This window comes from Saimiri boliviensis, chromosome 5, assembly GCF_048565385.1.
Source record: "Saimiri boliviensis isolate mSaiBol1 chromosome 5, mSaiBol1.pri, whole genome shotgun sequence".
NCBI classification, from domain to species: Eukaryota; Metazoa; Chordata; class Mammalia; order Primates; family Cebidae; genus Saimiri; species Saimiri boliviensis.
In genome coordinates, this window is record NC_133453.1 from 63,712,022 (window position 1) to 63,730,417 (window position 18,396).

General features: G+C 54.8%; 3 protein-coding genes across 3 annotated transcripts; all 3 read right to left on the reverse strand.

The window, feature by feature from the left end:
- Positions 1 to 55: 55 nt before the first annotated feature.
- On the reverse strand, positions 56 to 1,964 carry HOXD11 (homeobox D11). The gene is made up of 2 exons (XM_039469711.2): positions 1,060 to 1,964; positions 56 to 291 (listed from the first exon to the last, which is right to left on the reverse strand). Exons 1-2 carry the CDS (start codon positions 1,838 to 1,840, stop codon positions 56 to 58), a joined length of 1,017 nt encoding a protein of 338 aa, XP_039325645.1. The 5' UTR covers positions 1,841 to 1,964.
- A 4,724-nt stretch (positions 1,965 to 6,688) lies between these two features.
- Positions 6,689 to 9,571, reverse strand: HOXD12 (homeobox D12). The gene is made up of 2 exons (XM_003921842.4): positions 8,782 to 9,571; positions 6,689 to 8,635 (listed from the first exon to the last, which is right to left on the reverse strand). The coding sequence occupies exons 1-2, from the start codon at positions 9,353 to 9,355 to the stop codon at positions 8,397 to 8,399; spliced, it is 813 nt and encodes a 270-aa protein (XP_003921891.1). The 5' UTR covers positions 9,356 to 9,571; the 3' UTR covers positions 6,689 to 8,396.
- A 3,548-nt stretch (positions 9,572 to 13,119) lies between these two features.
- On the reverse strand, positions 13,120 to 16,404 carry HOXD13 (homeobox D13). The gene is made up of 2 exons (XM_010330947.3): positions 15,451 to 16,404; positions 13,120 to 14,665 (listed from the first exon to the last, which is right to left on the reverse strand). The coding sequence occupies exons 1-2, from the start codon at positions 16,232 to 16,234 to the stop codon at positions 14,415 to 14,417; spliced, it is 1,035 nt and encodes a 344-aa protein (XP_010329249.3). The 5' UTR covers positions 16,235 to 16,404; the 3' UTR covers positions 13,120 to 14,414.
- Between the last annotated feature and the right edge of the window lie 1,992 nt (positions 16,405 to 18,396).

Sequence of the window (18,396 nt, forward strand, 5' to 3'; positions counted from 1 at the left end):
GGTGGGGAGGAGGGTGGGTGAGTGGGGCTGGGGGAGGGGGCGCTTCCTGGAGCTCTCAAAATAAGGGGTTTCCAGTGAAATACTGCAGACGGTCTCTGTTCAGTTTCTTTTCTTTCATCCTGCGATTCTGGAACCAGATTTTGACTTGCCGGTCAGTGAGGTTGAGCATCCGAGAGAGTTGAAGTCTTTTCTCTTTGTTTATGTACACGTTAAAGAAAAACTCGCGTTCCAGTTCGCGGATCTGGTACTTGGTATAGGGACAGCGCTTTTTCCGGGACCGCTGGGGGGCCACTGCAAGGCAAAGAGACCAAGGGGTGAGAGAGGCCGTTTCCTGCCAGCCCCCAACCTCCCGCCCGGGCCACTGAACGAGGGCCAGGCGCTGGCCCCGTTGGGGACGTCCTCTGCCGCGGCTGAAAGGCCCTGCCTGCGTCGTGGGGAATGATATATGGGCGGGCACAGGAGAGAGTGCGGGCGTGGACATGTGTTCACGCCCGGGACACACATACACACACACACACACACACACACACACACACACCCCTAGCCTGGCACCGAGTTGGGGAAGCAGAGGGCAAGGCAGGCTCTGAACTGGAACCTGAGGGAAGAGAGACACAAGCGTGCCCCCCGGAGCATCTGCCTGACTCCAGCGGCGCGCGTCAGCCAGCAGCTTGGATAAAGTCCAGTGCAAGGATCAAACTCCCCCCACACCCCCCCTTCTCCGCCTCTCTCCCTTAAAAGCAAGCGGCTCGGGTGTACGCACTCTCACTGGTTTGAACTCTCCCTCCCTCCCTCCATGGTCTCTAGCACCCCCCTGCCCAAAACTGGGGAAAAGCTTTCTACAGCGATTAATGTCCTCCTCGAAGTCTACCTTAAGCCCACCTAAATTGGTTTCCTACCATAAACACGCTTTACAACGGCCCGGGAAATCTTATAGGATGTATAAACCTCTTCGAATGCTTATAAAGTAGCACATAAAACGGCGCAAGCAGAGGGAGGCCCCCGCTGCCCCCCGCCCCCGCGGCCCCCGGGCCCACCGCTCGCCCGGCGCTCGGTGCCTACCTGCGCCGCCGCTCTTCTCGGCCCCCGCCTCCCCCGGGGGGCCCTCGCCGTCGCCACCGCTGCCTTCTGCTGCCCCCTTGGGCTCCGAGCCAGGGGTCGCCTTGGCGCAGGGACTGCCCCCGCCGCCACCAGCCCCGGTCTTGGGGTCGCCCTTGTCGGCTGCGCCCTCGGGCTGTGCCTGTGCGGGCGGCGGCGGGGGCTGCGGCCCGGCGAACGGGGGCCCGGGAGCCGCCTCGTAGAACTGGTCGAAGCCCTGCGGCAGGATGCCATTGCGGCCCACAGCGCTGTAGAAGTTGGAGGCGGCTCCCGCGGGGCCGTGCGGCGGCCCCGGCGCAGCGCACACCGGCTCAGGCGCCTTGAAAAGCACGTCCGGCCGGCGGCCCGCGGGCGGGAGCAGCTCGCGCTGCATGGCCGCCTCCTCGGCCGCCGCTGCCGCCGCCGCTGCCGCCGCCGCCGCCGCGTAGTAGGGAGCGTAGCCCCCCGCGCCGCCGCTGCCCCCGCCGGGGCCGCCCCCGCTGCTGCCGCCCCCCGCGCTGCCGCCGCCGCCGCCGCCGCGGTACGGCCACTTGGCGCGCTCCAGGCCGTAGTCGCGGAAGGCCACTTCGCGCACGGGCTGGACGTGCGGCGCCAGGTTGGAAGAGTAGGGGAAAGTCATCTGGCAGGACGACGGCTGGGAAAGGAACGACGGCTTGCTAGCGAAGTCAGACGGGGCGACATAGTAGGCGCAGCCCGGCAGGTACATGCTGGCTGCGCTCGGGCCGCACTCGTCAAAGTCGTTCATGGCTCCGCGGCGTGCGCGCCGGCGAGCCCCTGGCCGCTCCCCGCGCAGCCAACCTGAGCCATCGATTGCACAAGAGGCTTGGGCCAGGATCAACTAAGCAAAAATCCCCACCGGGCGCTGACGTGCAATTCATCTTGATTGATTCTGGTGGTAATTATGTCACGTGACGCCATGAAGAGAAATGTCCTTATATCTATATCAGCGCTCGCCAACAAGCCCTGGGACGGCTCCTGGCGCCGAGACGCGCGCGCTGGGGGCGGATCGGCTGCCCTCTCCCGCCAGTTCTCCCCGGGCGCCCCCTGACCAGGCTGCGCCTCAGGCCGGTCACCTGCGCGCCGCTGGCCGCTGCCACCGTTGGGCGCATCTGCCACCGCCCGACCGGGCCGCCCGCCCGCGTCCGCCCGCCCGCGCGGCTTTAAGTACGCGGACCGAGGCCGACGGGGAGGAGGAAGGAGGGGGAGGAGGGGGAGGAAGGGGGAAGGGAAAGAAGCAGCAAGAAGAGGGGGGAGCCCGGCTCCAGGCTCCCTAGAAGCTAGGGACTAGGTGTGAGGGTGTGAGGTTCCGAAACCCACCCCCCTTACTGCAGCCGCTCCCTCCCCCGCGACTCTGCCACCCTCTGCAGCTCACCGGCCTGGGAGCTTGTTGCTTCTTGTTCACCGGTAGTAACTGCGCTACTCTCCAGGGCGCAGGGAGCCCTGATTTACATATTTCTCTGCCCAGCGCGTTAAGCGCGAAGTAACTTGGCTCTTTCCGGTTCTGACCCCAGGGGTGCTAGTGCTGGCCTCAGAAAACCCAGGCCACTCACCTCTTAGGCACTCACCCAGGCCAGGGCCTTCGTGCCCACCTGGCTTCTTCCCTCCTTTCTGGTTTCCCTCTCTGTTCTTGTCTTTCTTTCTCCTTGCTTGGTCTCTCTTCAGTCTTCTCCCTTCTCTCTCGTCTTCACTTCTCTCCTTCCCCTCCTTTTCTGCTTCCTTCTTCCTTCCTCTTGCTTTCCTGTCTCCTTTCTTCTGTTTCTCTCTGCTTTCTCATCCTCTCCCCTCCTTTCCCCTAAGCTGTGTGTCACTGTCTCTGTCTCTCTCTCTGTTGCGTCTCCCTTCCCCTTCAGCACTAAAGCCAGGAGGGAGCTCAGCCCGTGGTCTCAGGCCTCCCTAGAATCTGGGGAGTCTGGTGAACAAAAGGATCTGAAGTCCTACTCTCACTGTGCCCGGCTTCCCGCTGGTCCCCCGCAAGAGACAACCCCCCCCCACACACACTCGCACCTCCGACCTCCTCACCCCTTCTGCTTTTAGGCCTGGCCTGGGACTAGTCCGCCTTACACCCAGACCCTTTACTGCTTTGGAGCCCCGGCAAAGCCTGCGTATCCGCACCGCGTTTCCCCGAGGCTCCTTTGGCACCCTTAGGTCGGCAATGTCTCTTCAGCCCCTCCCCCCAAGACAGGTTGCCTCTCTGCGGGCTCTTAGCGGTGCCTGACTCCCCAACTGGAGCCCCTCTGTGTCACCTTGCACTGAGGTGGACTCTTCGTGGGGCTCCCCATCGACTCCCCCAAGGCCTCACTCTCCTCCCAGCCTGCCTCGACCCTCTCCTAGCCCATGGGTCCAGGCGAGACCTGGGCTCCCACCTCCGAGAGAGCAGACGTTTTTCAAAGGTAAACTGTCTCTTCCCAAACCCAAATCTCAGAACCGAGGACAGGAGGCTGCCCCTTTCCCCAAGATTCCTCCGCCCAGGCAATCCCAGCACTGGGGCCTGGGCTTCAGTCTATACCCAGGGTAGGCTGTGCTGGCTGTGATGCTGATTCCCTCCCTGGCCCGGGCCGCTGCAGTGCCGGTGTTGTGCGCTCTGCCCACGGTGCGGACAGACAGAGAAAAGGCGGGTGGTCTGAGCTAATATCTATTTTCTGGCTGATGTCCCCCCCCCTTCCTCTTTTTCTCCTCCCTCCCTTTCTCCCTTCCTCTCTCCTTCCTCCGCCCCTTCCCAGTCTGCCTCCCTCCCCCAACACTGCGCAAATAGGTCTGTGGCGACTGGAGGGCACCGAGCCTCCCCCAACTAGAACTACCCTTCTGTGTGCCCCTCCCCACAGCTGGCACCCCCGCCCAGATTTCAGCTGGCATCCTTCTTCTCAACCCAGACCCCCAGCACACTTATCTGCCTCCCCACCTCCATCCCAGGCCCAAGCCTCTCCCTTTCAGGCTCGGGCTCGTGGTCGACGCCCCTGGATCTCTCTCCTAAAATGGCTCCCCGGACTCTGCACCACTGGCCCTGCGGTAGCTCAGGACCCAGGGCAGCGGCGGGGACTTCAATCCGGGTCTTTATGTGTCTGTGGGTTCGCAACATTCTCGCACTTTCTCTCTACCGGCGGCACGGGGTGGGGCGCCAGCAGCCCGCCGCCCCCAAAGTGGAGCCTGCTGACCGCCGAAGAGGGATCTGGGGAGGACGAACCATTCAAGTTCAACGACATGGCGACGGCAGCTCCGGCGGGAGCAGCAGTGTGGCGGGGGAGGGTGAGCCATCTGCAGCGGCGGGCCGGTGCACAGGGGAAGGGGCGGCCGGCCCCTCTCGGCTCCTTAGCGCGGACCCTTGCCCCCCACTCCCCACTCCACAACCCAGAGCGCTTTCGTTCCAGTACCAGCCCGCTAGGCTCTTTGGCCCCAGCTCCCTCCTAGTTCCTGCCCCTATTCCCCAAACCCAGGGAAAACCGCAGCCTCCGGACCCGCGCATCCCGCTCGAGAACCTACCTTGGAGACCCCGGCTCTGTGGCCTTGTCCTTGCCTGCGCGGCCCCACCCGAAACGTAGGCGAATCAGGCCTTCGGGGCGCAGCCAGCAGCTCCGCGAGGAAGAGCTTTCCGCACAGCGCCGGGACGCTATGCGGTGATTTTGAGCCACCCAAGATAAGACACTAACTTGACCTTAACTTTGTCAGGGCGCCCCTGGTATCTGGAGAACGTGAACAGACACTGTCTGGCAGCTCTCGTAAAAGCTGACTGGGGAAGGGATTCTGAGTCATTTCATTTATTGCCACTACAGTTCTGCAAGAAAGCTTTTCCTCCCTGCCAAACTTTAATTATTTATGCTCTTTTAAGAAACGAAAGAAGAGAAACGCAGGGAAAACACCCAGAGCCAGTTCCTTCCCTGCAGAGCCCTCGGAATGGACCTCTTAAGTCTAGCGACTGGAGAACAAAAATATGGGGAGATCACCTTTGTCTTAGGACAGTGGGGCAGGCGCCTTGCCTTCCCCCACTATCACTGAGGGGGGAATGCAGTTGGGAGAGGCGGGTGAAGGGGCATCCCCCGCCACACACACACATGAATATTTACAACGATTCCGGATTTCTCTTCCACCCGCGGGCATCCCGGAAGCCTCCCCGGCCCGCCTCCCTTAGGGAGAACCCCCAGGCCTTAAAAGTGTCCCCCCTCCCCCACCACCCTCTGAATTCGAAACTGATTGAATGCCAGACGAAGCGGTTTTTTCTGCTTTGAAAATCGTTTTCTTAGTCAAGAGGCCCGCTTGGACTGCAGCATTTCAGAGGAGGCATTTGTCTTTCTGCAGGGAATGTTGAGCACTCAGATTTTAGCGTCCTTTCTCTTCAGCATTTGTTTCTTACGAATTTCCTAGTGGTTCCAGATCTCTGCCAGAACCAGTGCTGTGGAAGGAGACACCAGAGTCTTTGTATTTGTGTGAACTAGCAAAAGGGATAGATTTGGAAAAAACTGCTGAACCAAGACATATGCTTTTATACTTAGAATAATTTAATTTTCTTTGAGGAGTGATCTCCGTGAATATCCACTCCCCCCACTCATCCCAGGCTAAATGGAAAGAAACAGCCTCTGTGTTTTCTGTCTTAAAGCTTGAGTCTGAGTTCTCATGCTTTCCTCCTCCTTTCCCCAGCCTTCCGAGGGCTCAGGGAGGCTTCCGCCTTTGTTCAGTTGTTTTCGAGGAGGCAAACCTCTGAATGCACACTCGGACTTGGAGATCCTGCTCTGGGTACCATCGCCTCTGTGTGCCCAGCCAGGTGGGGAAATCTTTGGAGCCACAGGGCCTTGGCAGCTTTTGCTTCTTTTTCTCCCACTGAATATATGTACATACATTGTATATACAAATGGGTGTGTAAACAAAGAACAATTAAAAATTTAATTATACACCAAATTCGCTTCTGGGAAGGGGAGTTGGAATGTTGAATATTCAGCGTTAGTGATTTAGTGGTTTTGTTAATTCTCTCTCTAGCTAAAAGCTAGTTTCCACTTCCACCAGCTAGGAGCTGGGGTTTGCAGGAAGATGAGTAGCAAGCAGGCCCTGGCTTTCCCCGACTGAGCTAAAGGTTCATATGGACTAGGGAGTCCTGAGGCCCCATTTCCAAGGGAGTCTGCTGGGCTCCTGATAAACCTGCTGACATCAAGGATTTAGCAGGACATAGCTGGTTCCAGAGAAGCCAGAGCAAAACTTGGTGGAGACAGGCTTTTTTTATTTTTATTTTTTATTTTTTATTTTTTATTCTTTTTTAATCCGAGGAACCTCAAATCTTTACAGCCCACCAATAACAGTAAGTTTTAAAGTTTGAGAATTTAGGCTAAGCGCAGAAGTCCCAGCCTGCAACAAGCTGAGAGTCCCCCTAATGTGTGAGACACACTCAGCTCTGCCATGGTTCTTCCCTTTTGGATATTCTAAACATATTTGGTTGGTAGGCTTTTGCACACCATTTCCTGACCGCCTTGGAAGCCATTTTCTCATTTAATGAACAGTCAACACCCGCGATGAAACAACAACCAGAAAAGAAAAACGAATTTGGTAGTCTGAAAAACGTTAGAGGGGAATCCAAAATATTTTGAAAAATTGACATCAGCCCCTTGACAGCTTGGTTCGGACCTCAATATTTATTTTCACTCAAAATATTTGTATATATTGTGTCCTGATATATACAAGCTATTGTTTGCAACAAAATCAAAGTGAAACATACATGATAACTATTAGATAGCCTAGAAAATGAAATTAGTCTAAACATCAACTGAAGTCAGCTGAGCTAAGGCTCCGGGCTCTCTGTGAGGTGCCCACGCCAGCTTTAGGGCCATGTCCTCCACTGAAAAGAAATCACTGGATTTTGGGAAGGAATCCTCAATCCTTGGGCTGTTGTACATCATGCCAGGAGTTGTGGAGGAAGGTGCTGCATGTCTGAAGGAGAGGGAGAAGAAGCAGGGATAGTAGAATAAGCTAGCAGGGGGAGCCTTGGATTCACTGAGATTAAGGCTGGATACTCCAGCACACCCAGAACAACTCCACCTGGCATTTGGGAACTCCTGCCTCCATGAGGCAAGCCTGGCAGGGCCCAGGGCCTCAAAGTCTCCACTGGAACAAGCCAGACATCCCTTAGAAGGGGCACAGTAGCTGGGCCACTGGTAGATTTGGCAGATGCTGGAGACAGTGAGAGGAACTTCTGGTCCCCTTTGCTCTGTCAAGAGCAGCTAGCAGGAGCTGAGAATCTAAGAGATCTCCTTCCCCACCCCATTACCCTTGAGAAGGATCTTTTGCCTGTCCTTGTGGGGGTCCATTAAGGTTATTCAAGAAAGACAGATGTGTCAACACCTTTACTCACCTCACCTGGAAAGCCATATTACAGCTGGACTGTAGCACCCTCCTCCTCTTGCTCACTCCCTTCTCCTCCCCTGGGTATCTTTCCCTCCTCCCTGTGCCACAGCTTCAAAGCAGACCAGCAGCTCCTTTCACCAGAGCTAGGCTCTGGGGATCCAGTTACAGGGTTCATGAGCCTGGCCTAGGCTTGTATGAGGAGGTGGGAGTAGGGCAATGTTTGCCAGTCTTGTCTGGAGATTGCACTTTTTCTGGAGCCCCGGTCTCTTTCATCCCATCTCAGGGAAGGAAGGCTCCACCCTGTTCCACCCAGCTGGAGGGGCCAGCCTAGCTCGCATTTTGCATTTTGAGATACCTCCAAGTTTGCCCCACTACCCAGCCCCTCCCCTTCTCTCTTTTTCCCTCCCGAAGTCTGAAGGTCTAGTGTGGCTTTTGTCCTCTCAAATCAGCCAGGGCAAACAGGAGGGTATTGGCTGTATGGTGCCTTTTCCTTTTTCCAGAGTTAAGATCTTGGCCTTGCCACAAAGGGCTTCTGCTGCAGAGACCTAATTGTACTCACGGTCCTTTCCATTCCCTCAGGAGGCCTTCCCTTTGAGCCCTAACTAGGCGACTGCTAAATGCTGAAGGGGCTGGAGAGAGGGGGAGAGAGAACGAATTGGATGGAAACAGAAAAATCCAGGTACCAGGGAGCAAGAATGAGCCGTGGGTGCAAATGCCGCATCCTGGAGCAGGGAGAGGTGGCCTCAGACCCCACACGTGGAAGCCTTAAGGCCAGGGTTGCATCGGAACTTCCTCACTTTCTCCCAGGCTTCTCAGGGACGGAAGAAAGCAAGGAGGCCCAGCTGGCCTGGTCTCTAAATCTCTTCGTAGCTTCGGGACCGGCGGAGAAGGAACCGAAGGAAAAGCTTTAGCCCCAGTTCCTCCTCCCCACACCAGGCCTCTGTCCAAAAGGGCAGGCCCAGCCCTGGCCACGCGCGCCGCTAGTAGAGCGCCAGCGCCTGCTCCCGCAGCACCACGCGCTTCTTCTTCATACGCCGGTTCTGAAACCAGATTTTGACCTGCTGGTCGCTGAGGTTCAGCCTGTTGGACAATTCCTTGCGCTTCTGACGGTTGATGAATTCGTTGACGAGGAATTCGTTCTCCAACTCCGCAATCTGCTGCTTCGTGTAGGGTTTCCGCTTCTTGCGGGCCCTCCCCGGGGCCGCCCCCCACGGCAGGCCTGCAACACAGCCCCGACCCACGTCAGCCCAACCCGTTCTCTGCAGATTGCCCGCCCCCAGGCGGTTCACCTCCCCTTACACTCTCCCTTGAACCCCACCTCCCATCCCGGCCCAAACCGGCCCGGGGTGTTTGGGCACCGTTTACCGTCGGGCAGTGAAGGTCGCAGGCAAGAGGCAACGCCCGCCGCCTGCACTGTCACGTTCAAGTTGAGCGGGCCCTTGGTGTCGTCCTTGAAGCCGGGAGCGCAGGGAGCCCCGTGGAGCAGGGTCGCGGAGCCCGGCGCGGCACGACCCACACCCGGGTAGTCATACTTGGCCGCTTTGAGAGCAGCCACTGCAGGGGCCAGGCTAGAATCGGGGGCGAAGGACGGCCGGGTACGGCCGCGCTCCTCTGGCCCAGCGGCCTCTTCGGGTGCATAGAATTTGGCCTGCTCTTCGGGTCCGTCCTTGGCTGTTGGGGGCTGCAGGCCGAGAGGCCCGGAGCCCGCCAAGTAGGGCTGCGAAAAGCCGCCGAAGGCAGTGGAGCCTGCAGGCTGCGCGGGGGCGCAGGAGGCGGGCGTGGCTGCCCAGGGCAGCGCCCCGCGTGGGTAGGAGATAGGGGGAAGTGCGGCCAACTGGCCTCCATTTGGCCGTAGGTTGGAGAAGTAGAAAGAGTCTGGCGACTGCAGATTGAGAAACGAGCCCACGTAGCCCGCTCTGTAGAGAGTGCGCTCACACATCTCCAACAAAGGGCTTCGGCTGCGCTCGCAACAGTATTTAGTTACAACCGGGAATAAGAGGACAGGCTCAGACGATTGGACGAAACTTTGCCTGCAGGTTCTTCAAAGCTGGTCATTTCAGCACCGCCTACATCCCCCCGACCCGTTTCTCCCCCCTTCAGAGTATTATGATAACACCCGCAATGTTCTATGGCGAAGGACGAGGCTGCCAGCAGAGCCAAACCATGTTGAGCGAAGACTAAGCCTCTGAGGGTTTCCAGGCCCGGCTTCAGGAGCTGGGGGCACCAGGCAAGAGGGTGCCTTTGCCCAAGCATCCCTTGGGACTATTCTTGGTGGTGATTGGCTTTGCGATCCGTTTTCCGCAGGCTTTCTGGGTCCAACTTGCTCCTACCGGCTTTAAGTTGCAGCGGAGGCATTTTCCATTAACCAGCGCCTCTCCACTTATCGGGAGAGGGCGCGGTCCGGCGGCACCATGAGCTCTGTCCCTGGGATTGACAATGTCCCTCCTGCCCCAATGACTCCTATAGAAAGGCTTTCTCCAGAGACCTCTGCCTGGGGAATCTGACAGCACAGACCCATTCGCTGCTTGAGCTCTCTAACCCAGGCCGCAGACACGAAAAGGGCATCACAAACTCTGCCCAAGTTTGGCATCTAGGAAGGAGGCCACACTACTTCTGGTTTGTTCCCATGGCTAAGAACTCTGATCCTAAGGGAAGTTGCCATCCAGGTCCACGGAGAATATGTCAGCCAGGGAACCCAGCAGCTCGATCCACCAATCGTGGCCAATGGCTACATTCCTTTTATCGTCTGGAGTCCTCTCCGGTACTACACACGTGGAGGGCAGAGCAGGACGAACTCTCGAAACTGGATGTGGAAAGGCATAAGAGCCAGAGCCACCTGGCCTGAGAACAGCGGCGTTCTGAGGCAGCTGGCTAGCAGAGTTCCTCGCCTCAGCGCCCCCAGGGGTGTCAGGGCTAGGGAGCTCAAGGGTCTGACAAACAGGGAAGTGGTAAGGGCAGCAGTTCCTAGCCCGGAGCGCCGTGTTCAGACCCCGCCGCAGGCCCTCTTGCCTAGTCCGGCCAGCGGACTAGGGATTCTCCTCTCCTGCCTCCGCTCCCAAGACCCTTGGAGACCCGGTGACCGGCGCCAGTCTCAGCCTGAAGCAGGCCCCTCGGTCCCCAAGCCAAGCTGGAATTGGTTAGACCTCCGACTCCCGCACTGGGACCACACAGGCGCCGCCGGAGGGCAAGGCTGACCACCGCGCTGCGACTTTATTGTGTGAGTTATGGCGACCAATTGAGTGGCTCTGGGGAACGCAATCGGCCTCTTCCTCCTGCTGCGGGGGGTGGGGGGAGGAGGTGGGGGTGAGGACGTGGGGGTGGGGACGTCTGGGGCTCCTCTGGCTCTGCCAGCGTTTCCTTAGGAGCTCAGGCACTCGCTCGCGTCCTCTCTTGGGAAGTGGTGGCAAGCACAAGCTGCAACCCCAGTTCCTAGATACTTAAGGGAACATAAGCCTCAGATCCCTAAGAGCTCTTATTTTGGGGAACCCACTCTATTTTAGAGGAGCTGCAGCTTCGTTACTCCCGAAAGCTCCAGCTTCAGGGATCCCTGCAGTCTCTGCTCCTCACGTTTCAGTGCATGACGATTCCTCGTTATTTCCAAGCTGAGGGGTGTCTCCTTCGGAGCTTTAGGAAGTCCTACAGCAGCTGTTTGCGCCTCAGGGCTAAAGGCATAATAGAACTAAGTGAGAAACAGGAAAGACAAGAGCAACTACTTTCCCTCCATTGCTCCCTGCCCAGCAGTTCCACTTCATCCCCCGGGTTTATGACTTTCGAGGTCTGACAGAGAAAGTCTAATGCGAGCTGGGAACTCGGAGCAAGGGAGGGTAGGGGTGGAAAGTAGCGGCAGTAGGTGGCTTGGCTGGTGCTTGAGAGAATGGAAAAGGATTTGGCTGAGGAGCCAACAGCGAGCTCTGCCAATGCCGCCCAACGCCCAGGAGATGGCGAGCGCGCTCCATGCCTACCGAGGCGCAGCCGCACGGTCAAGATCAACAGTGAAGGGCGGTGCGGCCGCCCTGGGGTCGCCAGCCCGCGCCGTCGCGGCCCACTTTCAGACGCGGCCAAGCGCCTCCGAAAGCCGGAGATCTTGGCGGCAAGGCCGCCCCTGACAGCAGAGCCGAAGGGACCAGGAGGTTGCCAGAGGTGAGGAAGCATTGCAGTCGCCCCTTTGTCTGGCCGTGGGTCCCGGCTCCAATGCTTCCTTCGCCGCCAGAATCACGCATAGACACGGGGACCTCTGTCCCCCACCCGCGGCGCTAAAAACCTGCAGAGTTTCTAAGGCGCTTTCCCTGCGGCCTGTCTCCAGCAGAAGTAAAGGCCTCTCTCCAAGCCCCCTTAGCCTCCCGGGCTCCCCAAGGGCCTCACTCCCAGTGCCTCCGCCACTTACCAGTTCCTCTCCTTTCTCCGCAATTTGAAATGCAAAGGAAACTCATATAAATAACAAGGCCTTCTTCTGTTACTGATTTAGCCCTCAATCCAGATTCCGCCGGAGAGCATTGGAGCACAGTTTTAATCTTCAGCAAATCTCCCATTTCTCTTGGAGAGGGAGGAGCGGGAGAACTGACATGAAAACTAGAGATAGAAGGAAAATCTCGAGGCAATCTCCCCTACCCAAGATGGGAAACCCGAGAAATAGACCTGGGAAATGGAGTGAAGCTCTGGAGTGTGGGACAAAAAAAAAAAAAAAAAAAAAAAAAAAAAAAGCCCGTTTCTGCTGAAAACACATCTTTTGAGAAAAAACACAAAAATGCTAACGACAATTCCCGAAGTGTAAGGTTGGCGACAGCTTGGCCCCACGTACATGGGTTATTTCTTCTGCAGAGATTGAATCGCGATCAAATCTCTCTCTCTCTTTCTCTGTCCCTCCCCCTCAAAAACAAAGTTAGCAGTCCACTTTCTCCAGTAAGATATGAAAGAAATCGAGCTGGGACAGAGAAAACGAAAGTAGGTCCCAGCCTTAGATCTCTGCGTTTTCTCTCACAAAATCGTGAGGGAACCCTCCCACCAGGAGAGTTTGCATACTAAGAGAAGTTTTAAATATCAGTATGCAACTAACTTACACACGAGAACGTTAGCAACCACTGAGAAGATTGTGTGGGGAGCTAACATTGACGAGTTATCCAGTTCCTCAGCGGCCATTTCCCTGAGTGGCAAAAAGGCCTCAAACAGAAAGTTCTAGTGTCTAAAAATTGCGTCTGGAAGTTTGGGTTTTATAATTACGTTTTCAGTTGTCAATTGCTCTTTGCAGACTGCCTGGAGAAGGCGATATGGGATAAGCCTGAAATGTTTCTTTTTTGATTGCCAAATGTGGGTATGTCTTTCTAATTTCAAAACCTTCCTAGTCCAGGTATTTATAATGGTCTTTCTAGGTTGAAATTTTTCAAGTAAGTGAGTTTTCCTAAGCAAAGGCACACGAATATAGATCGATTTAAAAAATAAGTAGGACTATATAAATAAACTGCTAATAGTAAAAGAAAAGTAAAATTTTATTGGAGAAGTTTTTTGAGTTGGACTAGTAGAAAATATTTTAAACACTGCAAATTATATCCGCATTTAAAAACATCATTGCTTATGTTAAAGTAACCGGCAAACAGGAGGGAGGCGGGCAAAACTGGAGAGCATGAAGGTTCCAGAAACCAGAATTAGTGTTGAGTTTCCCTCATATATAGAGAGCATAACTGTGTTCAAGATATCAAGATTTTATAATAAATAAGAATAGTTTCAATAGGAAACACAAACTTGAAAAAATGAAACAAATGTATAAGGACTCAGAAAAAACAAGAGAGTTCTGTTTATTGGCATCTCCCTAGGAGTAAAAAGTGATTTTTAAATGCCTGAAGCACTGCCCACGTATCCCAGCTCACAGACATTGCATCTACAAAAATAATCTCTCAATTGTATAAATATGCAGCACTTTAAAAGTAATTATTTATCATCACTTTCAGAAACATCATTGCTTTTCTTCTTGTATCTTGGTGTTCTACATGTTTCATGTTTGTTGGATGCTTTATAACTCCATGAGAGGCCCAACCAATGCATTTCATCAGACAGTCAAGTTCTTCATTGGGTTCTGGATGTAAGTTCCCACCCATGACCACATTGATTCAGCCTCTTTTTGAGGACTGAGGAGATGGCCACAATCCCAGAACCATTGATCCAAGGCCAAGAAAAGGAGGTGCATGTATGCCATTCACGGTTCACTCCACTGATTGCAGCCATTTAAAAATCTGCATTGAGAGCTCAAAAAATGAAGGCATCCTCGAGGACACAAGAGTTTCAAATTAAAGATTATGAGAACGCAAACCTACAAAATGATAAAAATATACGATTAAAACAGCAAGTGAAACTCCCCAAATTGGAAAGATTGTCTTAATTTCAATATTGATGCAAACCCTATTTATTAAGGTTGCCACTTTTAAATCCATCACATACCTTCAGCCTCCTGTTTTTACACTTTCTCGGTGACCCCAGAACACTGCCTGCCTAGAGCTGTTTCCACTTGCTTCAGGGCAACTGCTGAGAGCTAACGATTCAATTACCTAATTACAGGATATGAATGACTGCAAACCGTTCTGCCCTAATGGATTATGAAGATAATCAGTGCTGGGAATGAGCAAATAGAGTGATTTTTAAAAATAAAACACTTAAATCAGAATGGCACTTCTGAAATTCATTTGGGGGAGATTATTTAAAAAATACTTCAAGTCCCTTTATACTGGCCTGGAGGGAGAAACAGAACATTTAAAAAAATATATACACATATATATAAAACCTAGGCAAGAACAAAACCAATCATAAACAAGTAAAAATCAGAACTACAAAGTCAGGTTGGGCAGCAGAAGATTTTAGAGCCAGATAAGGGGAAGAGAGAAACACAATTCACAAAATTTGCCACCATTGGCCGGGGGTGGGGGAAATTAAATACACATTCAAGTCTTTCCAAAGGCCTTTTGGAGACAACCGAAGGGCATCTAAACTGTCTGTGGCCAACCTGGACCACATCAGGAGACAGTATCTTTGAGCTTGGAGACAATTTTCTTGTCCTTCACTCTTCGGTTCTGAAACCAAATGGTCACTTGTCTCTCAGAAAGGTTCGTAGCAGCCGAGATACGCCGCCGCTTGTCCTTGTTAATGAACTTGTTAATGGCATACTCGTTCTCCAGTTCTTTGAGTTGCAGTTTGGTGTAAGGCACTCTCTTCTTCCTCCCCCTTCGGTAGACGCACATGTCCGGTTGATTTAGAGCCACATCTCCTGGTACAAACAAAAGCACAAGAAAAATTCGGATGGGATATTTGGAGCACCTAGCTGAGGAGTGTGTGTGTGTGTGTGTGTGTGTGTGTTTGCAGGGGATGCAGGAAATTAAAAAAAAAACATGCTGTTAGTCTTTATTATCTACATAGACATAATACTTACCTGTTATTAAAGAAAGATCATTTGCATCTAACAACAAAGGTTAATTTGATTGATTATCACAGTTCCTCAAACTGGCGTCTTAACAGGACTGCAATTTTATGGTGTGGTTATTGGGCACGTTCATGAGGACAGTTTCTGCAAATGTCGGTTGCATAAAAACAAACATACATACGTAGACACATACAAATTCAGGTCTTTTGTTCAAATTTTGATTTCCCGAGTTCCTGTTTTTGGAGCTTGTGGGCTTGGTCTAACAACATTTAGTGGTCACCTTGGGGTAGTGAAGTCTTTGAAAATGGGGCCCAACTCTGTGAGGCTTCTTAAAGGCCTCTTTAGGAGAAAAGGGAGAGGCCTGAGCAAAGGGCTTGCCGAGACCCTCAACTTTAGGAGAAAAACGCGTTTGCGCTGCGCAGAGAAAGGAAAGGGCAGTGGCGGAGGCAGTTGAAATCACAGGAGGAATTTACAGATTTCACACGAACTGGACAAACTTCCACGGGGTTAAACCTGGTCAATTGTGGAGCACAAGCACCCACTCCTAAGTAGGGGCGCACACTCCTAATCTTGTCTTTTCTCCTTCTCTCTCCCACTCCCTCATGTCGGTCCCTTTTCTCCATCGCCCCTACCTGGAAAGGAAGATTTCCAAAAGTGGGAGCCCTGTGGCTGGTCCTTGGCGCAGTACACCTGGCTGTTCCACCCGTTAGCCAGCGTCCAGGACTGGTACCCCTCCATGGAGATGTAGGCCTCGTGCCGAGGCTCCCCGGAGCCGAAAGTGGACACCATGTCGATATAGCCGGGCACGTGCTGGTAGGGGCTCGTATAGCCCTGATAGAAGGATACCTCCTTGGCTCGCGCTGGCACCTCGTTGGCCGGTACGCTACTGCTCGCCAGGCCGGACACGTCCATGTACTTCTCCACGGGGAAGCCTCCCAGTGAGGCGTGCGGCGATGACTTGAGCGCATTCTGCTGTAAGCCCACGCCATGCGACATTCGGCAGCTGTAGTAGCCGTTGCCGAAGTGGTAGCCGTAGCCCAGCGCTGGAGCGCTCGGGGGCGCTGCAGCGGCCGCAGCGGGCGTGGGTGCTGGGCACTCTTTGGCTGGCGGAGCCTCCGGGCGCGCTGCGACTGCGGCAGAAGATGACGACGACGAGGAGGAGCCCGTGCGCTCAGAGGTCCCGGGGTACGCAAAGCCAGAGGCTGCTGCTGCCGCCGCCGCAGCCGCCGCCGCAGCCGCAGCCGCCCGTCCCGAATGTGTCCCGGCGAACACAGGCGCGGAGAGAAAGCCGCGGCACTGGCCTGACGCCGCCGCCGCCGCCACCGACGAGGAGGAGGAGGAAGAGGCCGGGGCGCCACCGGCGCCCCCGCCGTCCGCCCGCAGCCCGTCCATGTCCCAGCTCCCGGCGCGGCTCATGGCCCGGCCTGGCCCGGCCCGGGCCCTGGCCCTAGCCCCGCGCAGGACACCATGGCGCGGCGCGCCTCCTCCCTCCTCTCCTTTCTCTCTGGTTCGCTCGCTCCCGCCCTCTTCCTCTAGCACTCTCTCCCTCTGTGAGCCTCCCGCCTCCCGCCGGCCCGCCCTCCAACAGGTTAGCTCATCGCGGGACGTTTATAAAAACGAAGTTCAGGTTGGGAGGGGGCCTGGGCCGTTCGGGGGCCGCCTCCCGCCCTGAGGGCGCTCGCCGGGGGCGTGCCATTGGTTGCGCAGAGCCACGTGGGGGTAGGGGTCGCGGGGGAGCCTGGCTCCAGGCCCAGGAAGGGCTGGACCCACCCACCCTGGCCCCCACCCCTCTCCTGCCCCTTGCAGGATCCACCTCCCATTCCCGCCCTCTCCCCGACTCCCCGCCGACCCAGGAGTTTGCGCTGCAGCCACCCCCACGAGTTGATTGCGTGACGGCCCATCCCGGGCCCTGTCTGCGACCGAGGCGGGCGCTGAGGCCTGCGCCTTGTCTCGGCAACTGCTGTTTTTGCCACCTTGCCTCGGCTCCCAGAGCTGCACAGCAAAATGAAGATGAAGGACAGAGATGATCAGAATGAAGTGAAAACAGGCCCATTTTTGATCCTGTTGCTTAGTTAGTCGACCTCTAGAACCCAAATCTGAGTGAGCTAATTTGCCCTACCTTGCGCACTGGTGTCGGGCAAAGGCATTTCACAAAGGTAAGAGCCATCGGAGCAGACCCTTCCTATACACACAGGCTGTCCGTCCGGAAAACGCCCACGAAGCGCCCTTGGGGCTGGCGGCAGAGACTTAAACAGATGAAAGGCAGGCGTCCGCGCGGTGAGCCTGACAATCTGTCCCAGAGAGAAAAGTCCATGGATGCCTACTTAACGCCATTCGCCTCTACTCTAGGGCCAGCCGGGAGTCGCTTCCGACCTGGACTCCTCAGCTCCCCCGGGTTCTTCCTCAGTCGGCAGAAAGACCCCGTGAAGGGCGCCGGGGAGAAAGTCACTCAGCCGCCCGCAGTGAAACTTCTGTGTCTCTCTAGGAGCCTACCGGCCTCGCATTTTGCAGTCACCACCCACTCCCTCCTGTTCCTCACACCAAATTAATTGAAAACTTCACTTTCCCAGGGACCTTTGTTTCGTTTCCTTTTCCAAGCTGCCAACTGCAGAGAACTGAGGGGGGCAAATTAGGAGGGCGCTTTTCCCAAGCAAATTCTGAGCTTGTGATAGGAGCAGCCCAGAGAAACGGTCTGACTTCAAGGGGTTAGGTGGGCTCAAGGCAGTGCTGGTGGGGCTAGGTCCAGCTCTGGAACTATGCTCCCAGTGTGTTAGGGATTACAGCCCTATGCCTCATCATCCCTTTCTGCTGTTCCTCAGCCTCAGAGATCCAGCCCATCATCCCTCAATCTCAGCAATTAATGGGGCACTAATGAGAGTCTTGCAGTGACTTTGGGGCTCTACCTTAGGAACAATATTAGATTCAATTAGCTCAGGGTGCTGGGGTGGATATGGGATCCTTCAGAGCCCATTTGGCTCTGTGGCATACACTCCCCAAGCCAGCCCATCTCTAAGAAAATCACTCCCCTAAACCTGTGATTGGTGAGAGCTTGTCACCCAGCACCACTGTTCCCCGACCAAAGACGCCCTGAGTAGGATGAGGAAGAGAGCCAGAGAGGCCCTCCTTGGCCTGGCCTGGGTGGGCTGCTGGTGTTAGGAGTGTTGACACGCAAAATGCAGTAACCATAAAAGGCTCAAATAAAGGGGAAAGTTATGAGAGGGGTGTTGGAAAGGAAAAGCAAGAGACTTTGTTTCACATTTTTGAAGTTCTAGACATGTTCATGATCAAATTTGAGATGGGAGGGGCCTGAATTTTACAGGAAATTATAAGGAATAGAAGTTTGCTGATGAGAACAATTTTCTCACTATTTAGGAAAAGAAGGCTTAAGTTAGCAATGAAAGCTCGTCAGGCATTTTTAAAAGGCCAACCGTGGCCAGACGACGGGGTTGCTAACTTTTAAAAAGGGCTTGGCTGAGTCTTTACCAAACAATTACGATATCAAACCACCAACCATGGGTTTCTCTGAAATGCTTTTATTTTCCCTTTGTCTCCTTTTCTTTTCCTCAGAGAGAGAAAAC

Coding starts and splice junctions, on each gene's coding strand:
- HOXD11 (XM_039469711.2), bottom strand. CDS start 1,840: ATGAACGACTTTGACGAGTGCGGCCCGAGCGCAGCCAGCATGTACCTG. Junction 292..1,059: donor CGAGAAGAGCGGCGGCGCAG/GTAGGCACCGAG, acceptor TTTGCCTTGCAG/TGGCCCCCCAGCGGTCCCGG.
- HOXD12 (XM_003921842.4), bottom strand. CDS start 9,355: ATGTGTGAGCGCACTCTCTACAGAGCGGGCTACGTGGGCTCGTTTCTC. Junction 8,636..8,781: donor GCGACCTTCACTGCCCGACG/GTAAACGGTGCC, acceptor GCTGTGTTGCAG/GCCTGCCGTGGGGGGCGGCC.
- HOXD13 (XM_010330947.3), bottom strand. CDS start 16,234: ATGAGCCGCGCCGGGAGCTGGGACATGGACGGGCTGCGGGCGGACGGC. Junction 14,666..15,450: donor TTGGAAATCTTCCTTTCCAG/GTAGGGGCGATG, acceptor TGTTTGTACCAG/GAGATGTGGCTCTAAATCAA.